The sequence below is a fragment of the Argentina silus genome, assembly GCF_951799395.1.
Source record: "Argentina silus genome assembly, chromosome: 8".
NCBI classification, from domain to species: Eukaryota; Metazoa; Chordata; class Actinopteri; order Argentiniformes; family Argentinidae; genus Argentina; species Argentina silus.
Window position 1 is genome coordinate 7,162,382 of NC_139662.1, and position 22,514 is coordinate 7,184,895.

A 22,514-nucleotide genomic window follows, 5' to 3' on the forward strand; every position below is an offset into this window, starting at 1 on the left:
CTGGTGATATCAAAGACATTGGTGATTGACACGGGCTCTTTTGATAGGCCGGTTAGTGACGTAGCAGCCAGAGAATTTGAACGCTATGGCTAACTATTCCAGAAAGTATGTGCTGCTGTGTCTTGAAGTTGTGTTTAGTTGGTTACGAGCAAGTGCCTAACAAAAGTAAGTAGTGTATAGCTATGTAATGAAAGGGCATTTGGATTAAATAAGTTAGCTAGCTACGTAAAAGACAGTCAGCTAAATTAACTACAAAGTAAAAAGGAAACGATCCTATCAGCAGGCTAGCTAAGGTTGGCTGCTAAGCTATCTATCTCTTGAGAAGTTTGACTAAGCCTGAAATGACATCTAAATTGAAAAAATGCGACTAACTTGAGACAGATTTCACCCGAAGGGGACAGCGATATTGCTAAACCAATGAGTGGCAAGTTGTTAGGATATTGCTTGTAGAGGATGACTGACTGTCTTGAGTGTGTACTACTAACTTAGCTATGTGCTAGCTAGTGTGGTTACTAGCCTAAGCGGCCGTACAGTTGAAGCATTCCATGCGAGGACTGCAGGCATCGCTCAGTCCATTGTACTACTAGCCAATGATGACCATTACTCTCTGCAGTTAATTTAGTGATTTGACTTTTACTAGCTACACTGCCTTTATGAAATGTCAATATTTGCTAGCTATGTTGTTAGACAATTGTCAGCATTGTAAATTCACGGCTAGCTAGCGAAGTTAGCTAACTAAATTCAGGTGAACAAGCCAGACCGCACCAGCCGCTAGACCGCTCTGGAGATCAGCTGACAGCTGTATGCAGCCAAGGAGACCAGTGATGGATCAACTCAAAGTCAAGGACCGAATACTGGAAAATATTTCTTTGTCTGTCAAGAAGGTAAGCGTGATTACCACGATATATATATATATATATATACAAACGATTTGTTGTGAGTAAACACTACTTAAAGTTTGTGTAGGGAATCTGAGCGATAATGGACTGTGTTGTTAGCCAGCCAACTAGCTAAAATAGCTAAGTGGGCCTGGCTCACTACAAAACATTTGGATGTACTATGAATGATAACCCTCTGAAGATTGTACATGTCACCAATCTATGCTTGATGATGCTTCGGATGTCAAGTGGTTGATTTGTTGCAATCTGCCACCGCTATCTTGGCTAACTAGCTTCCTGTTGAAAACCAGCCCTATATTGTTACACTGCTGTGTTGCTGCGGCATATCGACGCTGTCATGTAAACACAGGGTGTTGTGTTCAAATTCAGGGTCATTGTCAATGCAGCAGTTCGTCACGTTTTACCACGCAAAATAACAGTGACTGAAGTTGCAGCAATTAATTTTTACCATCACATTTCAGTATGCCTGGGAGAGATATCGTTTATTTTATTTTTTTAAAACAATTCAGACATTCAGCAGACATTCAGCAGATCCACAAATTTAACTTTCCCTCTGTCAATGTTGTTTGTACTCTCTGCATAAACCTGTTCATAACCCGTCCACCCAATGTGTCAACACTGCCAGTGCTTTATAAACCTTGCCTGATGTGGTATTCAAATACATTCCTGCATATATTTTGAATGGTCCTGTTTCCAGTGTCATGGTCACATGATCTTCATCATGTGATTATCTGCTGCTAAACTGTTCTTTGAGTTGCCTAACAAATGTCTGATTTCCATGAATGTCTTCATATCAGTCCTAATAAAATCATTGAGTGGATTGGATCAGTCTATATAGGACTGACATACCAAATTATACACTATGCACTTAATACAAAGCCAGTACTGTATCCTTAGAAAAACATTTCACAACCATGCACGTGGTTGTCCCATAACTTTGGAAGATACAACCGTATTTCTAGTTTGGATGTAAGCCTTTTCTTATTAGTTCCACCTCTTTTTGTGCACTGCCTGCAGTTGCAGAGTTACTTTGCTGCCTGTGAGGATGAAACACCAGCCATCCGGAATCACGATCGGGTCCTACAGCGCCTGTGTGAACACCTCGACCACGCACTGCTCTATGGGTAAGACTGAGAGTCAAGTGGGGATTCTCACAGTTCCAGTTGACGTATATTTTGTGCGTGTCGTAATATTGAATTCAAACTATAGAATTCTGTTGTGCATTGCAGGCTGCAGGATATCTCTTCAGGTTACTGGGTCCTCGTCCTCCACTTCACTCGCAGAGAAGCAGTCCGACAAATAGACGAGCTCCAGCACATAGCCACCAACCTTGGGCGAAGTGAGAGCAGAGCTTTTACCAGCACACTCACACCCATCTGCATTCATTTATGAGTCAGCATCGTGCAAAACTGTTTCACACCACAATCACATTGAACGACAAAGGCCTACATAGCAGCGTACAATGTGCTTCCCCACTCTCTGTGACGCTGTAGCCTTGGCAATGGCATCATTGGCCAGTGGTGTAGTCTTTTGTTAATACAGTTCCGATCTTTATTGTATGTCACAGGCAAGAATGTACAGAGAATGACAGTGATTAGATGTGCTTGTCGACAGATTTGAAGGAGACAGTCATTGCATGTACTTTTTCTCTTTGTTTTACGGTTACTGTTTTACAGTACTGTGTTTATCCTTTAAGAGAGACTTGTTTGACCTAGTTGCAAGTTCAGGCAGTACATAACATAGTTCTACTAAGTCATACTGCCACCCGTCAAAGGGAATGTCTCCAGTGTGTTGAACAGTGGGAATGTAAACAGGTTAGTTGTTGTGCTTGTTACTTTGCAGGTCGTGCGTGGTTATACCTAGCGCTGAGCGAGAGCTCCTTAGAAAGCTACCTCCGTCTCTTTCAAGAGAACCAAGGATTGCTGCAGAAGTATTACTTCAAGTGAGTGCCTTGCAGATTGCCATACGGTGTCTCTTTGACACGTGTTGTTACCTCCCTTCCATCAAGTTAACTTGTCGGATTTTATTCACTCCCAGAAATGCGTTGGTTTGCAGCCATGACCACCTCACACTCTTTCTCACGCTGGTGTCGGGACTGGAATTCATTCGGTTTGATTTGGAGCTGGTTAGTATATGCAATTCCTTGAGACCGTGAGGGTTCACAATTGATACACTTCATTTACAGAGGGCTGTTAAGTTGAGTTTTTTTTTACAGGTAGGTTTAGCGACAGTTACATGTTAATGTTCTGAGATCAAAACTCAATCAACCCCATTTGTTTCTGTCGTGGTTAGGATGTGCCATACTTGGACGTGGCCCCCTACATGCCAGAGTACTATAAACCCCATAACTTGTTGGACTTTGAGGAGAGGCTGCCCAGCTCGGACAGCCTGTCCCTGCACTCCTTCACCTCCCTCACCTCCACCAACCTGGAGTGGGACGACAGTGCCATAGCACCGTCTAGCGAAGGTAAGGAGCTCCACCTTTCCATCTCTCTCACTCTTTCCTTCTATCTCTCTCTTTATCTCCCCCCCCCCCCCCCCTCCCTCTTTTCAGTCTCTCTTCTCTTACACGTTGCTAATTATTCATCGATTGGTGTCACGTAATGGGGTATTGGTCCAGACGTCGACACTTGTGACTGACTGAAATGATTGACTGGTGCTCACCGCTCTTATTTTTTTTACAGAGGTTGAAGTGCTCTTTATATAACTGAGCTCAAACTAAGCACTGTATGAATTCCTTGAATGTCAAAGCTGAGAAAGCATGCTGCGTACTGTAGGTTAGGTTTCTCATTGGGGAGATAATAGTTCTGTGTGAAGGCTGCCATGTTTCCTGTCACTCTCCACAAAGCATCGAGTCACAGTCCCCAATTTAGTTTTTTGTCTTCATTTTCATCACATACTGTATGTCTGTTGATCATGTATATCATACTTCTCATGTCATGTTTTCAGTTTGTGTCCTCCTCTCTCCTTCTCTCGTGTCTCAACCCTCCCTTCTAATGTTGAGTCTTCCCTCCTTTTTTTAGATTATGATTTCGGTGACATCTTCCCCGTGTTGCAGTCAATGCCAAGTGCAGACTGGGAAGGTGGGACATGGTTACCCCGCCCCTCCCTCCGTCCCTCCCTCCGTCCCTCCCTCCCTCCTTCCTCCCTTCACTGCATCACGCATGTCACAGTCTGTGCTAAATGCATGCTGGTCCTATGTGTAGCCAGTGGTTTTATTGGACTTTTTGAAAACTGATACTGTAAGAAAAGCATCTAGCTAATGGGGTCGAGAAATGCTAAAGAAAACAATCAAAGTGATTCTAATTGGTGTTATTTTGTTTATTGGGAACGAGATAAGCTGAGGTTTATCACTATGCTTTGTGTAGATGCTTTTACCTCATAATAGCTTTCATTCGTAGGAGTAAATCTAAGGTTTGAATTGCTTAGTTGCCTAGATGTGCAAATGTGGGGGGTTTTTTGGTGAAAAAAACATTTGGTGAAACTACTGCTGCTTACATTGTACCTAAAACTATTTAATTCTCAGGTAAGTCATTTTATTTGTGGGCAGACTCATCCTTCACTCAGCACTGGTGAATTGATTCCATGTTGTCAGTCAAGTTTTGACTAACCGCATAAAGTGTTCCTTCATGGAGCATCCTAATGCTCACACAGTATTCCAGTCTGAAATAATACTAAAGAGAACTGCAATGCTTGTTGCCGCTGGTACTCACTCTGTCTGGTGTCTGTCTGGCCGATCTTTGGAATATTCTCTCTGTGAAGAGATTGTAATGCATTGGCTCTGGCCTAGGTTGAAACCGGTCTCCATAGCTTTAGTCAACTGTAGCATATACTCTACATCCTCATTCATCTTCAATAGATTCATAACAGTTATTTGACCTGTTTTTTAATTGGCTTCAACAGCTGCTATACTGCACTGACAATGAAAAATACTAAATCGGTATGAACAATTATATGTAAACTGTAGGCCCTCTTGTAAGCCATGGTATGAAGGTTTAATCAAGGCCTGTGTCACTCTCTAGACAAGCTTGTATCTGTTCGTCTGTCTGTGCTTTTCCGTCCTGTGCATTCTGTGGGAAATGGATGTGTGTGTGTGCTATCTTGTTGACTCTGTGTGTCCCATTACAGAGGGTGACCTCACAGACCCAGCCAGCTGTCCACGCTCAAGCGCCTCGGACCCTCAGACGGTCATCAGCGACTCGGTGGTTCTTCGAGCCACCGCCTCTGTTGTAACGGTGAGGGGGGCGCCTCCTCCTCAGTCCCCACCGCCGCGCAGCCCCACGTTCAGACACAACCCCTTCAACGAGGACTCAGACACCAACACCTCGGCCGATGTCACCCCGGTCCACACGGCTAGCCGCCATGACACCACCACCGGTGATGACACTGAGAGCACCAGCACTGAGCTAGAGGTTATCAGGTAGGTAGAGCACAGACTCATGCTAACTCTTAGCTTTTAGCCTCTTTGGCTGAACCTAAATGGGGACTCTTGCTGGCTGCTAACAGTTAACCCTCACTCTTGCTTTAGCACACAGAGCATGAGGCTATTGAATAATAACAAAACATTCTTGACACTTAGCTTAAGCTCACAGACGTGGAGGTTTTCAGAGATTTAGGTTAGCATGTTAGCTATAAGCACTTATTCACTAGCATTGAGCAAATGGCTATCAAGTTAGCAAAGCCCACACTAATGCACACTGGTGTATACAGTTTGTAGGCATTAGATATAGATTATGATCTGGTGCCTCTCTTTCCACCAGGATGGCCAGACGAAGGAAGCCCGCCAAGAAGCGCCGTGGTAAGGGCTCCACCGACTCTGTAAATGGCCACAACATGGCTGAGCAGGTGGACACAGACAATGGCCCCCACTTGGTGTGTGCGGGTGATGGAGCAGAAGGAGACACCTGGTGCCCCTCTGTAAATCAACAGCAGGACTCAGGGGTCGAAACAGTGAGAAAGGTGAGGAAGGAGGGGGATGGGGAGGAAGGTGAGGAGGAGGAAGATGAGACAGAGGCCCTCCTGCGGCTCCCAGAGATGACGGATACCTCCATGGAAAGTGTGGGCCAGCCCTTGCGTGATGTCATGGATGAGCTCAACGGGGCTCTGGACGGGGGGGAGGTGTGGGGGCAACCGGGCGAGCAGGAAGAAGGGGGGGAAGGGGACAAAAGCCACCAGGGCGACCCCCAGCCCCAGGGGCAGCAGCCCTTTCGAGAGGATTCAAGGGGAGAGTTGTCTGACCTGGCAAGGACCCCTTTGCTCCCTCTGGCCCCGAGCCCTAACTTCCTGCAGGCCCCCCCAGCCCCCGCCGACTTCTACTGCTTTACCCCCCACAGTCCAGACTCTGCTTCCGCGTGTCGTGGCCACCATGACGCTTCAGGGCTTGGCCAGCCGCAGACTCTTCTTGGTGGCCATGAAGATGTGGGAGAGAGAGAGGCAACGTCAGGGCAGGACACCACCTTAAAGGAGGAGCAGAAGGAAGAGCGGGGGGAGGAGGAGGAGAAGAGGGAGGAGTCAGCGGTGGTGGTTGAGAATGGGTCCGTCGGAGGAGAAACGGAAGAGCTGGAGGAGGAAGATGGGCTTGGTTCAACAGACAACCCACATCCTGCAGAGTTCAAGTGAGTAGGAGTTGCTCAGTAAATCAGGTGAAGAATGAATTGTGCGTCTTTTAGGTTTGCTGTTTTGGGGAATCTTTTAACCAATGGCCTGAGGTGTTGTTCCTCTGTTGGTGTTTCAGGGTGGACAACAATCACCTGCTCTTGCTCATGATCCATGTCTTCAGAGAGAATGAGGAGCAGCTCTTCAAGGTAAGGACCCCCATTCAGTGGGCCAGAATATGGGTGGTCTGAGGCCAATAATTGGGTCCTCTGTAGATACGTTTTTTTTGTCTAATGATGAGAGTAGTCCATGTCTGTGCAATATGCCCCAATCTATCTTCAATAAATGAATAGAAAAAATAAGCACCCAAACAGGCTGACCTGAGTCTTGTGTCTGTTCCCAGATGATGAGGATGAGTACGGGTCACATGGAAGGAGACTTGCAGCCCCTCTACCTGCTGCTGACTGACTGTTACATTTACCTGCTGAGGAAAGGTGAGTTAAAAAAATGTTTTTAAATGTTTTATGTGTGCACCTGCAGTACAGATAGTCTAACTGTATAAACATTTGTAGTCTGCTTTTGACTTGACCGGTCATGGATTCCTTTCCTGGCTTTTTCAGGGGCAGCGGAGAAGCCTTACACAGTGGAGGACGCCATCTCTTACAATGAGCTGGACTACGTTTCTGTGAGTTATCTGTACTTTGAGAGGAGATGTGTGATCTATCGCCAGTGGGTATTGTCTGTAAAAGGTATCATGCAGCGTTGCCAGGCAATGTTATTTGCAAGTGTTTGTTTTCTTTTTTTTCTTCCTTTTTTTCTTCAAGGCAAGGGTTAGGGTTTTTTGGGGTCATCTTCACAATCCTGCTTTAGGGGTCAAGGAAGTCAAGGATGATGATTGATGATGATTTTCCAAGTCAGTAGGGTCAGGGGTTTACGTAGTTCACATTGTTCAGTTCAAGTTGTGTTTTTGTTCATCACATGGTCCAAAATATTAAGGTCAATCCAAACAATTACTTCAATCCAATTATAGATAGTGGACATACTGTGTAACAGAAGCAAGTAGAAGTCCTGCTGTTTATTTTACGGACTCCAGTAATACATATTAGAATGGATTGTCCAAATTGTGCTGATGCGGCCATATCCAGGCTATATATTCCTTTAAGTGGTGCGTGAGAGCAGCCCTGTACTGCAAGAAATATCAGAATGAAAAGTTAGCATTTGGCCCATATTGCATATTGAAGAAGCTGCAAGCAGACAGATGTACAGTTTGTATGGGAACTCAGTGGTGATGTTGTCTGTATCCTAGGTGGGCTTGGACCAGCAGACCGTCACACTGGTATGCACCAACAGACGACGCCAGTTCCTCCTGGACACGGCAGACTCCTCGCTGACTGTGTGAGTACCACTGCTTCTGTCCCCTTCCTGCACCAATCACTTTCAACCACTTCTCCTCTCCTTCTCATTTTCTTAACACACCACCTTCCTCTCTGGCCCTCAGTGTGTTTGACTTCTCTTTCTCTCGCTCTCTCTCAGTTGGTTTCTGGCGGCACTAAACTCAGCCATGATAAAGGGATGTCGGGAGCCGCCCTACCCCTCCATCCTGACCGACGCCACCATGGAGAAACTGGCCCTCACCAAGTTTGTGTCCCAGGAGTCTTACTGTGAAGTACGGCAAGGACTTATTTATTTATATGAAGACAAATGCAGTGTTGAAAGAATACCTGATAGTTTATTTATGCTCTCAACCAAAGATGTACTGCCTTTACATAGAACATGCACATAGTACTACACACAACCATAATATACACTTGATTTGATTGTACTGTATACTCAACTTCATACTGTAGTAGTGATGTATTCGTGGTGTGTGTGTGTGTGCGTGCGTGTGTGTGTGTGTGTGTAGGTCTCAGAGGTGTGTATCGGCATGTATTCCCTGGTCCACTGGGAGGACCCCATGGATGTGACCCTGTCTCCTCAGCCAGGCATGCTAGGCTCTGGGGACTCCTCCAGCACAAAAGAGGGCGCTCTACTCTACCGAGCAAGCACCACCTACCTGGGCAAGGAGCTGTGGAAGAGCTGCTACCTTGTACTCAGGTACAGGCTCTTCACCCTTCTCCTGCACTTGTTCATGTACTCACATGGATTTAAATTGACTGATCTAAGTGTCCACGCTTAGAACAATATTGACTTTTAAATTCATGTAGGATTCGATACAGAGTTTTGTACCTGTTTTTCAATACAAGATAAAAACACCAAAACAGAACTGAACATGAAACTTGGGTTAATTTGTGATTTATTTAAATTTCTCCTTTCCTCTTTCGACCTTTATTTTTACCGTAACACAAAGTACCTACAGTACCTACCTAACTTGTTAGACAATGCTGTTATTTGGTGCAGCGGAATCTCTGAGATTCTTCCAGGGCTCTCCCCAAAGGATGTGAGAGTGGCGCTGTGCCACTATATAAACGTTCAAGGCAAATTAAACTATATATTTACTAATGATAGAGTAACTATCTTTGATCGCCAACGACGTTGTTAAAAACGAAAGCGAAAAAGAAAGCGTTAAGACGTCAGTGAATCCAACGTTTTAGTCGGATTTTGGTAATTCAATCCAGCACCACGCTGTTGAAAAATCCCGGGGAGAACCCCGTCTTCAGCCTAGTTGTTTATTACATTTAGTCCTCTTGTACTTTTGCAGCAATGGGATTCTGTACCAGTATGCAGAGAGGACGGACGTTACTCCACTACTGTCAATCACTATGGGGTAAGGCATGCTGTTTTAGTGCTTAACTAACCATGGACATTTGTGTGTGTCTGTGCGTGGGAGAATACTCAATAAAGAGGATTTTAAGGGTCATGGATTGGTGACAGGGTAGTTGTTGGTGGTAGTTGTGTGACTCATCAACATTATTCCCATGGTCTATATACTCTATAATCAAATCAGTGAGTAATATAGGAACCTCTCACTTCCCCCCCCCCCCCACCCCCAAAATCCACCCTCTCTCCCCCCTTTCTCTTCATTTCTCCACCAGGGGCGAGCACTGCGGAGGTTGCCGACGCTCCAACAGCGCGGAGCGCCCCCACGCCTTCCAGGTGATCCTGACAGAGCGCCCGGCCCTGGAGCTAAGCGCCGACAACGAGCAGGACATGGCTGACTGGATGCAGCTACTCTGCCAGTCCGTCTCCAAAGGGGTGAGGAGGAGGGAAGGCACACACACACAGTGTCCACATATTGTACACCCACACACCCATGCACTGCACACACACACACACACACAACCACTCAGTGCATGCCAGAGGCGTCATCCGGAAACCATTCCCTTTCCCTAAATGGCTAGAACCATTTCCTATTGGTTGTTTTTGGATCAGAGCCTGACCTCTGGGAAAGAATGACCACGTAACATCCACTTTCTACTTCACACACAGCTGTTACTCATTCAAACACATGTGAAAACCTGACCTCATTTTCAGGGGAGAGAGAGAGCAAGGCTGACCATGTATAGCTGTTTCCATTAGTAGCAGAACACACTTCTAGACTCGTAAACTCTCTTACTATTTGGCTAAACTCTCCTTTGCAAGTTTTTGAGGCGTTTTTTTCCCACTTGGTTCAGTTTACTCTTCAACCATATCTCTCAATTGGGGATTCAATTCAAATAAAATGTTTTCCTAATTCAGAAATTTAAGAACAATATTCCTTGCATCCATAACGTTTTATAAATGGAGCTTTTTTAGATGTATGTTTTGTTTAATAAATTCTCCCTCTCTGAGTGCAGGTGATTCCCCTGGGAGTGGCGCCCACCCCCTGTATCCCATGTTGCCTGGTGGTGACAGACAAGAAGCTGCTGACATGTCATCAAGACTGCCAGACCAGCTTCTTCCGCTCGCTGGGCAGTGCAGAGCTCTCAGACGTCACCTCCGTCAGTCTGGAGGCAGAGAGAGAGTACTGTGTCATTGTGAGTGTCTACGTTTGAATTGAATCACTTGACTTCTTCCAGCACATGCAAAATTGAGGTTTCCTCATTTCCCTGCACTCCCTTTGTCTTTCTCTGTCCGCTTCTCATCCCCTCACTCAATTTGATTAATTTCAATGACGCAGTATTAGTATGACATAGATATAGAAAATTTAAACTATATAATTTTTTGGATTGAAAAGAGACCCTACTCTGTTTCTCTTTCTCATTTTCTTGGTCCACTCTTATCTCCCCCTCTCTGTGGTTAGGAGTTTGCTGTGGACAGGGTTCAGTTCTTGCCCCCTTGGGTGCTGTACTTCAGTGGCTGCAAGGAGAGAGACCGCCTGCTGGAGGTGCTAGAGGCTGCCTGGAGGAACATTTTCCAGGTAAAGGAGAAAGGGAGGGAGAAAAGGCTCCAGAAAAAAAAGAGTTACCGTATGAGATATGCAAGTCAAAGATTCTGCTGTTCTTACCTCTGCCTCCCCCTTCTCTCCTCTCCCTTAAAATCTCTTTTGCTCTCTTTTCCCTTAATATCCCTTCCCTCTCACGTCCCCACCCTCTTGCCTCTCTCCCACGGTCCAGGTCAGTCTGCCTCGTAGGAGCGTGTCGGAGCCGTCAGTGCAGAAGCGCTGCAGTGAGGCCTTGGCACTGATGAGGAGCGCCTGGCAGAGGAGCGACAGCCTGGCACGGGGGCGCTCTCAGAGAGAGCCCTGGTGCTGATGGACAGAAAGACCCCCCCCATAGAGCAGAAAGACATATTTAAGTTTCCATTGCACCCCTACTCTCTTCACATCAAGGTTGAGAGCAGAGCAGAAAAGACTTTCAGATGGGCAAATGGGATTTCACTAGTAGTCCTGCTCTCCTGCTCGGTCGGGTCAAAAGCATTCAGATTCAGTCAATTCAGGATCTAGATTGATACTATTACAGTATAAGTTTCAATTCAAGAACAGAATTAGTGACTTGAATTGACTTGGAATTGATGAATAGCCATATAGACAGAGAGAGAGGTACTATTGTGTGTACAGTGTGATGGGATGTTGTCATGGGATGTCGTGAGGCTAACCTCAGTTTGAAACTCAGTTCACACTCTTGGCCTTGCACAAATATATATGTTATGCTTGACTTTCTCTTGTCGTTGAGACAGGTGTTTGAAGAAGAAAAACACTCCTTACTCTATTAGAATAAGTTGTTAGCTAACATGGAAGATATTTCACTGCACTACATTTATAGTGCATATGTACAGTGGTGTACAGTATTGATGCATTATCAATCCAAATTCAAATGTGCATCTACGATTTCTCAATTAATCCACACTCACTCTGATATCCTCATGTATAGGTTTGTCCGTTGACAAATACTTCCAAATGTATGATAGGATACTTATTTGGCTCAAGAATGGATGGTCACTGATGTGGCCTATACTATGAAGGTCAACGTCTATGGAGAATTACTGTTACAGCAGGATGCTCATCCTTGTCCGCCATCTTGGTTTACCATTATGTTTCCTTTTAAATGTTGTCAGGTTTATACTGTAGATAAAACAGAATGTCATGGGACTGGCCAACCTAGCATGGATAGATACGGAACAAAAAGATGAGAGAAGAGAACTTGCCGTTGAATGCAATATTGCACATCGCTTTTGGGTTTCAGACTTTTTAAGTTGTATTTGAGGGTAGTGATAAATTGATTGGGCTTGTGTGGAAATTACATGTTCAGTACTGCTTGTTGATATAAAAATCGGGAGCAAATAGATTAGTTAGTTTGTAACAACTTGTTTCATATTGTATGCGTATTTGTATGCAATTAATGAAGGGGAGACGTTAGCTTTCAATTAAGTTTTTTTTTTTTTTTTTTTTTTTTTTTTTTTTTTTTTCAGTCATCCGACACAGACCTCATTCTTTGTCTGTTAGCTAGTGTATACTTCCCCCGCTGTAAGTCAAGAGTAATTGCAGTTTAGATGTGGTCATTGTGTGAGATTCATCAATGTCAGTGTGTTCTAAGATAGATGGGGATACCTGTACATGGCTGTGTTTTTATTACACACCCCTGTGCTTACCAGAGTCTTTCATATTGCTGTAAATGGACAGATTATATGGTATCACTAAATGGACGAACCCCTATGAAGCCCTATAACACAACAGCTCTATATGCAGTAGAAAATGAATAAGAAGCATGTTGCCTATTGAGCACATTTATTCTATAAGGGATAGTTTACTCAAAATAATAATTGTCACATACTTAGTTTCCTTAGTTTTTATTAATATTTGATAGCCATATTTTGTTTTGATAGTGTCAACAGACATTAATTCAGAAAAGATCTTAAACACCTCACAAACACACCAATCCAACTATCTCACTAGCATGCCTCTGAATTGTATGTGTACATAACATTTTGAAAAGTGACTTTATTGGCTTGTAATCAATTATTAAATGGTGATGTTTTAATGATGTCACTACATATGGATTATAGCCCAATAAGTGACTTTAAAAATCCACTACAGTATACTAGAGTAATGTAGTAAGTTGGATTGGTGTGTTTGTACTGTGTTTAAGACATTTTCTGAATTAATGGGGTCCATAATGGTGAAAATATAAAAAGAATATATACAAGTAAGGGAACAAAAAATCCACAAAATGTCTTGGTAAATGAACCACAGCCAAAGTACTTGGGAAATTGTGTTAATTTGTATTTTGAGTAAACTATCCCTTTACTACAAATAACCATTCATGTGATTTTATTTCCTCCTTCCATCCTCTCAATAGGTTTTCCAGTTATGTTGCTACTGCATGATTAGATGCACAACTTCCTCATAATCAAAGTGTTTTGTCACAAATTGCACTGTGAGCAATATTGCAAAACCTTTATCTTCGTATTGGCTTGAGTAGTATTTTCCCAATGTCAGTGCTATCATGGAATCGCGCAATCAACAGGCAAAGGTTTTTAGAAGCTTTCAGCTTTGCCTGTTACTCCTAATAATCATGTGGCCTTTTTCGTAACCTTTTTTAATTGGACATAATTGCCTATACGTTTTACTAAATAAAACACTACTCTTGAATGTGGCCTTTTAATGCTGCCGGCTTATATTGGAACACATTTAACAATCAGTGAAATTGTATTGTGAACAAGGCTTCTTAGAGACAAGTAAAAATACAAGTGTGACACAAGTGTGTTTGTTTTGGTTGAAGACCTATTGTGTGTGTGTGTGTGTGTGTGTGTGTGCGCGTGTGTGTGCGTGTGCGTGCGCGTGTTAATGCGTGCGTGTGTCTAATAGCATTATCTGTAACCACTAAACATGTTCACTGCTTTGACCATTTAAGTGTCAAATGGTCTTGTCTCTATTCTGATGTCTCTGAAGGGTTAGGGAGCCATAATCCAATCAATTGTGCATCTCAGGTTAGAAATGGTACTATTAATTTCAATGTTATAAAGTCCCTGCAGGAAAGACCCAAACATGTCTCCCATATAGTATGCATTTTTTGTTGGTACTTCTCCCTTGTTGTCTAGGCAGTGGAATTATTTTGAGCACACTGGAAATTCAGTAAGACAATGTTGTAATGTCCAAATGTTGAATAGAAACTTGCAATTGCAATATATCTGAATGCGTATTTCAAAAGTTAGTCAACATTTGATTGGGACAAAGTTGTATATCATGGAAGTGTTTTAGGAATATGTCCTTCTAAACAGTCATATGAGTGTTGGGCATTGCTGGCCAATGGTGGATCACATCTTTAGATTGACTTGTGAAAGAGCCGTCTTAACTTCTTTTTTTACCTATATATGTTAGTATTATGTTAAGCTTTTTTTGGGGAGGTGGGGAATTGTATAAAGATATGGGATTCATTTATTTTATTCTAACACTTGATCGCACTAAAACCTGCATGTACTGAATGTCTTTTATATTGTACATATGTTAACAAATGTACAAAAATGACTTTTGTGAATAATAGGACAATATGAATAAAGAAATTCAAACCAGAACCTTATCGAAGTTGCTTTCCCAAATTGCCAAATCCTTGCTTTAGTGTTTGCTTTTGTGCGTTAATGGATAGTCACTCCTCAAATAAAATTACTCAGGTTGACATATCCATCCATCCATGCAGCTGAGGTAGACATATCAATGCAGTCTACGGATATACAGTAGGGATAAACACAGACTGGTCATGTATGCTGTCACTCTGTTGTGGGCAGTATTATCCTATATTGCTGTCAGAGACGGTGAGTACTCATCAGAGCTCAGTTTACTTTCTGCCATAGCTACACATACAGTAGCTGGACATTGGTTAGGGGGGAAATCCGATGATGACCAGAAGTTAACAGCTAATTAGCACAAACGATGTCCTTGATTTATCAAAATGACATATCAAGTCAGTGAAGGTAATGGATTCTCAATAACCAACTGGTTGAATAAAGGCGATGAAATATTAGAAACACTTTATTCTGATACTTAGTTCCATGCAGAGGGACTGTAGATATTTAATTAACTATTAAATAGCTGATCAACCATCCAAGAACCCTAGCAGTTAGCCTTATCCCTTCTTCACACATTTGCTGTACAATTTGCTTCTGTTTTATCTACTGAAAGTGTGGACTATGTAACGGATAGTTCACCAAATAACAATATTACATTTGTTTACTTACCTTCTATGGACCAGGGCAGAGTTCAATCCACTCTTTGTATTTGTTTATAGTCACTGCAAATTTCGCTAGCGAAAAACTAATGATAGTCAATGTACCCTAAATGAGCATGTTTGAAATGCAATGCCCGAATCATCCCAAATGATCTGTTAAGACTCATTGATCATTTAAATGACTAAGATGATTCGGGCATTACATTTTAAACATGCTAAACATAACAGAACAACAGCGAACAAATATTAACAGGCACATTGAGGTCAAAATGTGAACTGCATATATTTCAGTGTGGATGCAAGAGACAGACTATGAATACTATGAGGAGCAGACACAGAACTGTTCAATCACTGAGACCATCAGAGGAGGCAATGTATCATACACTCAAGGAGGCACAGAGGGGAGCATGCTGATCTATCACTGCGGGGTCGGGCGCTACCCGTTCCCTGTCAGCCATAGGCTGTGCAGCGCCGATGGGGAGTGGTCCACCATGAGACTGGACAGTGGAAGACAAGTGTCACAAGCAACCTGTAAAGGTAAGGTTTTGGAGGGCCACAGTAAGAATCTGGTAGTTATTTTAACTGATACACTTGTAACCCTCTCAACCAAAAGCTTGGATAAACCATTACTGTGCCAATTACTTGAAAAGCAACATGAGAATGAATGGGAAAAGGACATCTCAGTAAATTAACTTGTACACTGGCTAGTGTAAATTGAGAGGCTACAGAGATAATACTACAGATAAATAAATATTAAATGTTAAGATTACAGTTTTCACAATGTTTACTCTCTCCATGGTTCCCCCCCCCCACCCCCCCCCCCCCACCCTATCTCTCAGAGGTGCTGTGTCCCGCCCAGCTGGAGCTGGGTAATGGTGAGCTCTGGCCCCGGAGCCAGTGGCTCCGTCCGGGAGAGAACCAGAGCTTCTCATGCTACAGTGGCTTTACCTTGTCTGGGTCAGCCCAGAGGAACTGCACCTCTTCTGGAGACTGGACAGGCTCCATCCCTGTGTGTGACAATGAAGGTTTGAAGAGGCGCTCACCCTTGTACCAACGAGGGCCAGATTTAGTAAACATTCATTTAGTAAACACATTTTTCTCCATAGTGAACACAACATAAAAAAAATCCTTTATCCACAGCATGAAGACATATAGCAATAACTGAGCCCTGCTTTACAGGCCATGGCACTCTGTCCATGCAAACTCTGAGAGATGTGTAGATGTATAGTTGGCTGTGCCTTGTGCCTACAACCACATCACAACCATTTTGATATCCACATCATCTAGTGTGTTATTGCTTTATTATTCAATAGAATGAATGCAAACTATCTCTAGCATGTGTTTTTACTCTTAGTCTATGAGTGCGATATGTCATGGTGGGTTATACCTGTTATCGTCTCCTTTCAGCTGAAGACTGTAAGGATCCTGGGGTGCCACCGGGTGCCCTGCGTTCAGTGGGACGGTTCCGGACGGGGGAGAAGGTCCAGTATCACTGCCAGAAGGGACTGGACCTTCTGGGCTCAGCTGAGCGGGTCTGTCTGGATTCCAAAGAGTGGAGCGGCTCAGAGCCACGATGCCAAGGTCAGTGTATTGACTGGACAATACACTAGACTAGGTTAAAATAATGGGATTGGGACACATATCTAGCACCACTGTAACGTTTTGATAATCTCCACAGGCTCCAGGCTCCAATAGCTCTAAAACTCATAGCTATATTGCTGTGTCAGTTAGCTTAGCATGGTTATTAAGTCTACACCTATGAAAGACACCATGTGCAGAGTTAAGACTGACAGCCATGTAAATATGATTGCTGTGTTCACAGCACCTGCGGTTTAGAGCACTCTTATTTTACCTTGTGTACTCCAGAAATAATTGATCTGCTCATTTGATAATTGAGGGCGAATGTCTCTAAATCATGGCATTTCAGTTCCACACATGCTAACTCTGCTAATGTGTCTGAATGCAGCGGCATATGCCTTTGACTCCCCCAATGCGGTGGCTCAGGCTATGGGGGGCTCTCTGGCTGGAGTCATGGATGTTCTCTCGTCTGAGTTCAAAAAGACAGGTGATCCTAGAGTGTGTGTGCGTGTGTGTGCGTGCATGCGTGCGCGTGTGTGTGCACTTCCGTGTCTGTCTGTCTGTTTGTCATATCTCCATATCTCACAAGTCTGTGTATCTGCATTGTTTGTGTGTTGTGTGTTGTGTGTGTGTGTGTGTGTGTGTGTGTGTGCGCGTGTGTTTGTGTGCCTAATATGCACCGTCTTAGCTGACCTCTCTGACCCCTGTGTGTCTCTATGTAGACACAGTGACCTTTGGAAGGACCCTGCGTGTGGCTGATGGTCGTATGAACGTGTTCATCCTGATGGACACCTCCGGCAGCATCACCAAGACGCAGTTTGAAAAAGCCCGGAGAGCCACTGCCGAGCTCATCCGCAAGGTTCTAATACACATCAATTCAATTAGATTAAAACAACATATTTACATTTATTGGCAATCATGAAGGGCAGGCAACACAAACGAGCATGAACACAAACTCATGTATTACAGTACACATGCAACATAGAACAATAAACATTTTTACTGTAAACACAGGGAACAAAATGCAATACAGGGAATCTAATAAAAGTTTGTGCTGAGATGATGTTTGTGAACTCAAAAGTGTTTTTCTCTCAGCTAGACAGCTATGAGGTTAAGATGAAGTTTCATCTAACCTCCTATGCCAGCCAGGCCAAAGACATTGTGAGCATCACCGACTTCAGCAGCGACAATGTTGACCGTGTTGTGGACAGACTGATGGAGTTTGACCACACAAGTATGTTGGCACCACAGTCTCCCTTTTAACACATTCATACTTCCCATTACACTGCACAAGACAAAGCATCTCACTTGAAGAGCTTCGCTCTGTTAATTTATTCATGCATTAGTTTGTTCATCCATCCATCCACTATCAATCTATTACTAGCTATTGTTCAGCTATTGAGGTACAGTGCAGTATTCGGAAAGTATTCAGACCCCTTAACGTTTTCCACATTTTGTTATGTTACAGCCTTATTCTAAAATGGATTCAATTCATTTTTTTCCTCATCATCAATCTACACACAATACCCCATAATGACACAGCGAAAAGAGCCTGGTCAACTGTGGGACCTTATATAGACAGGTGTGTGGCGTTCCAAATCATGTCCAATTAATTGAATTTACCACAGGTGGACTCCAATCAAGTCGTAGAGACATCTCAAGGATGATCAATGGAAACAGGGTGCACCTGAACTCAATTTCGAGTGTCATAGCAAAGGGTCTGAATACTTATGTAAATGTGATATTTCAGTTTTTTATTTTGAATAAATTAGCAAACATTTCTAAAAACCTGTTTTGGCTTTGTCATTATGGGGTATTGTGTGTAGATTGATGAGGGAAACAAAATGAATTTATTTCATTATTTTAGAATAAGGCTGTAACATAATAAATGTGGAAAAAGTGCAGGGGTCTGAATACTTTCTGAATGCACTATATATACTGTATGTAAAGTAAGTGAATGGCTGTCTCAATCCTGGCCATAACAGTGTATATGATGTGGTTTGACCCGGTAACTGTCCACCTCCAGGCCATGGGAAACAGACAGGCACCAACCTGCATTCTGCCCTGCACCGTGTGTATGAGATGATGTCTTTCCTGAAACAGAACAAGATCAACCAATTCAACGAGACGCAGAACGTCATCCTCATTGAAACAGACGGTAACAGCTGAGAACTTTGTTGTCGTTATCCCTCGCGTTCAGAGGGTGCATTTTTTGTCAACTTACCTGGTACAAAAAGGGTTACATACAGTACAATAATATGTCCTAATTTCTCCCTTTGTAGGCCACTCCAACACAGGGCCCAGTGCCTTAGATGTTCTGGCAAAGATCCGCTCTCTTTTGGACTACAGCAGCACAGCAAAGGACCACACAGATGAGCAGCTGTTGGGTCAGTTACTGCACATCAGGGGGCTACACCATAGAGATTCATTGCTTCTCTGACAGCATGGGGAGTGCCTAGACAGACTGTCTCCATTATAAAGTAGTCAACTGGGGGGAACATGCTTGGTTTTCCTCTTTTAATCGGTTTATCCGGGAATTGTAAAAAGGCTTATAGGTTCATGTCACCACCTATTGGCACCAGTGAATGCCTCTGTCCTAAGCAAACACTCAAACAAGGCAGGTGGTGGTAAATCACTAACGTTAGATTAAAGCTTGCTCTGCTCAAAACACAAAAGATGAAGAAAGTTTAACCTTAACATAGAGAAGGCCTGTCATGGGGCTCCCCATGAAATCACAGTTAATTTAGGGGAGTGCTGCCTCTAGTTTGTATAATTAACAAACTACACTGACTATTTCTTTCATGGAAATGGTGTGCGTGCGCATGTGTGTGTTTGTTTCCAACCAGATGTCTACGTGTTTGGTATTGGGGACAAAGTGAACAAACAACAACTGAATGCCATTGCCTCCAGGAAGAGAAAGGAGGAGCACATCTTCATTCTTCAGGACTATGAACAGCTGGGAGAGGTGTTCAACAGCATGATCAGTAGGTTAACATTTATCAACATTCTTCTGACAGTGACATTTTTCTTGTTTTCCTTTAAATTTCCAAATGCATTTTTATGTTACAAATTGTGTATCTTTTCTAGAAAACCAAAACACATGACATTCATAATCTAATGGTGTATTTGTAGGTGACACAAGTGTGATCATGTGTGGGGTGGCACAGGAGGTTGTGTCGAAGGATAACAAAGCCTATACTCAGCCATGGCATGTGAGAGTCATCGCAGTACCTACTGTAAGTACTGTACTATGTCAAGTCAACTGATCACCTCACTTCATACACATGCAATAGTCATCTAGCATATGACAGTAAAAGTAAAAGTAAAATGACAATGTAATATAAACACTATTTCAGACAAATAAGTATGTACTCAACAGTGAACAGATAAATCTACATTCAAAATCTATAAGTGACTCTTCGATTTTTTTGGCCAATTCCTCAGACTGGTGAATTGCCTACAAACTGCCAGGGATCTATAGTGGCCCAGAACTGGATCCTGACTGCAGCTCACTGCTTTCCTAAACAGGCAGTGAAGGAGCCTGAAATAGTGACTGTGAAGCATGGTCAGTAACCTGCCGTATATGGGTGGACCTCATGGTTCTTATATAGGAATTTATAAGAACGTCTCTAATTCTTTCTCTGTGGGCAATGAAAAGAAACCGGTCCCACAAAAGACTGAAGTGATAAGTTAGAATTTTGCCAAATAGAATAAAAGGTTTATAACGGGCATCCAGGACAATGTCTGGTAACTGACATACAGTACATTTGTAAATGTCCTCCAACATGTTTCCTAGGCGAGGGGGAAGTGAAGGCATCGGCTGTGATTCCGCACACAAAGTACAATGTGAAAGGACTCCAGCATAAGAACGTGCCAGAGTTTTATGACTATGACATTGCATTAGTGAAGGTCAATGAGGGCATTCGGCTGTCGTGGAAGGCAAGGTAGGTTAAACAGCACAACTGGCTGATGAATGGGTTCCCTACTAAAATGATATGCATTTATCTTAATTCAGCTACTCCCAACTGGCCACTTGGTTATAAATACAATGCACCCTATGAAATTCCTTACATTCCTTACCTGTTGTGTTGTGTAAGTTCTATATTGTGGAGTAAGATGTGTGATGTGTTACTGACAGACCCATCTGTTTGCCGTGTACCAAACCTGCCAGCCGAGCAATGAAGATGAGCCCCAACTCCACGTGTGAGCAGCACAGTAAGAGATGACCCCTGAACTCTGACCAGAGTGATCTTCCTTCCATACAATATACAGCATATGTTAACATGCCTGTGTGCATGCTCGTCTGTGTGTGTGTGTGTTTGTTTGTTTGTTTGTGTGTGTGCACAGAGAATACTCTGCTACCCTTGGAGGAAAACCGAGCCTACTTTATCTCAGACTCAAAGAGTCAAAGGCCCAAACGCAAGCAAACACACATTCACACAGGTAGCAAAGTAAGTGGTCCCCAGCAAGCAGACATACATTCATGATTGTTTAATGTATGTGCATGTTTTTTGTTGGGTGGAATATTATGAACTATCAACATTGTTTGGTTTGGTTCCATATACAGAGGCCAAGTTGCATTAAGCCTGCGGAAAACACACTCAAAACTGCTGTCGATGTACCTTTGGATGAATATGTGCCAGACAGGTTTCTGTGTTCTGGGGGGTCAGAGTCTCATCAAGACGCAGTAACGTGCAAAGGTATGTTTGTGTGAGAACTCACTTTCCATAGCCTGAACACACACACGCACACATGTATAAAGTTAATTTCATTTCATTTACATGGCAGAAGTTATTTGACCTCTGAATTACTGACATTGACCTTTATTTGATCTCTGAATTGCGCACATTAATCAAAAGGCTAAAACAACATTTTCCATACTTTTACAGTCAGTAAAATGTTCTAATGTGGGAAAATTATGATATAATCATACACAAATAAACATCTTGGCTGGAGTGTGCCTTTAAGGGTCTTATTTTATTTTATTTTACTTAATGTCTACATTTTCCAACAGGTGACTCTGGTGGTTCTCTATTCCTTCTCAAGAAACTGCGCTATTTTCAAGTGAGAAACTCCTATTCCCCTCCAAAATAAACATCACTAACTACTTTTACATGCACAAAATGTACTCCCAGAGTGAGAGATGAGTCAATTTAGCTGAAAAGTAGGTGAGTTTCAATTTAGATCAAAAGAATGCCTTCAGGTGTGTAGCAAACATAATTCTGCTAATACTGCATTCCTAAATTATAAATCACAACCCACTGCAAATATTGATCTCTCCTCAAATTAATTTGAGTGAAACAGTAAAATTACTCAGAATAAACTAATAGCATGGAAACAGTATTATAAGGGAAACTGAGAGCATGTAAACAGCTTACTTATTGCCATACTGTATAGAGTATTCTGTGCATGTAAACATAGTCAATGACTACATCTCTTCTATTACAAGGGCCAAATGTCACCCAATGAGAAGGTAGTAGGCGCTTTACAAATATTCACCTACTGTTACTACAATTGTCCTATAGGTGGGAGTAGTGAGCTGGGGCACCGAGAACGTGTGCGAGCTACAAGATAGAAGTGACAATCCCCCTCCTGACGCACGAGACTTCCACATCAGCCTCTTCTCCCTGATGCCATGGCTTAAAGAACACCTAGGAAAGGACATGGACTTTTCTTCTATAGACAACTGAGGAGCACTATATGGGATGTACCTACTGCAGGTAGACATTGTCCTCAATGTTAGAGCTTTATACTTTATTGCAGACAGGAAAACAAATATAACTACTCAACACTGAGACATTGTTTGTGTGCACTTAATTTGTTACTGATTAGGACATGATCCCAGTGTAAAACCAGTCATGTT

The 22,514-nt window shown here is 42.9% G+C and overlaps 2 protein-coding genes across 2 annotated transcripts; both read left to right on the forward strand.

Moving 5' to 3' along the window:
* The first annotated feature begins 168 nt into the window (after nucleotides 1-168).
* On the forward strand, nucleotides 169-14,423 carry plekhm2 (pleckstrin homology domain containing, family M (with RUN domain) member 2). The gene is made up of 20 exons (XM_083675001.1): nucleotides 169-884; nucleotides 1,917-2,023; nucleotides 2,129-2,238; nucleotides 2,742-2,841; nucleotides 2,937-3,024; nucleotides 3,192-3,366; nucleotides 3,923-3,982; nucleotides 5,028-5,319; nucleotides 5,660-6,514; nucleotides 6,634-6,703; nucleotides 6,898-6,988; nucleotides 7,115-7,179; nucleotides 7,801-7,889; nucleotides 8,028-8,160; nucleotides 8,398-8,588; nucleotides 9,193-9,258; nucleotides 9,527-9,686; nucleotides 10,268-10,447; nucleotides 10,714-10,830; nucleotides 11,027-14,423. The coding sequence occupies exons 1-20, from the start codon at nucleotides 804-806 to the stop codon at nucleotides 11,162-11,164; spliced, it is 3,168 nt and encodes a 1,055-aa protein (XP_083531127.1). The 5' UTR covers nucleotides 169-803; the 3' UTR covers nucleotides 11,165-14,423.
* Nucleotides 14,424-15,369: 946 nt separating this feature from the next.
* Nucleotides 15,370-22,474, forward strand: LOC310808886 (complement factor B; the record flags this gene model as incomplete). Its single annotated transcript, XM_083675985.1, has 17 exons — nucleotides 15,370-15,610; nucleotides 15,913-16,098; nucleotides 16,481-16,654; nucleotides 17,040-17,138; nucleotides 17,374-17,510; nucleotides 17,747-17,885; nucleotides 18,678-18,809; nucleotides 18,934-19,038; nucleotides 19,498-19,635; nucleotides 19,784-19,887; nucleotides 20,096-20,216; nucleotides 20,448-20,595; nucleotides 20,790-20,866; nucleotides 20,999-21,102; nucleotides 21,219-21,351; nucleotides 21,666-21,715; nucleotides 22,177-22,474. 17 exons carry the CDS (start codon nucleotides 15,370-15,372, stop codon nucleotides 22,339-22,341), a joined length of 2,253 nt encoding a protein of 750 aa, XP_083532111.1. The 3' UTR covers nucleotides 22,342-22,474.
* Nucleotides 22,475-22,514: the final 40 nt, after the last annotated feature.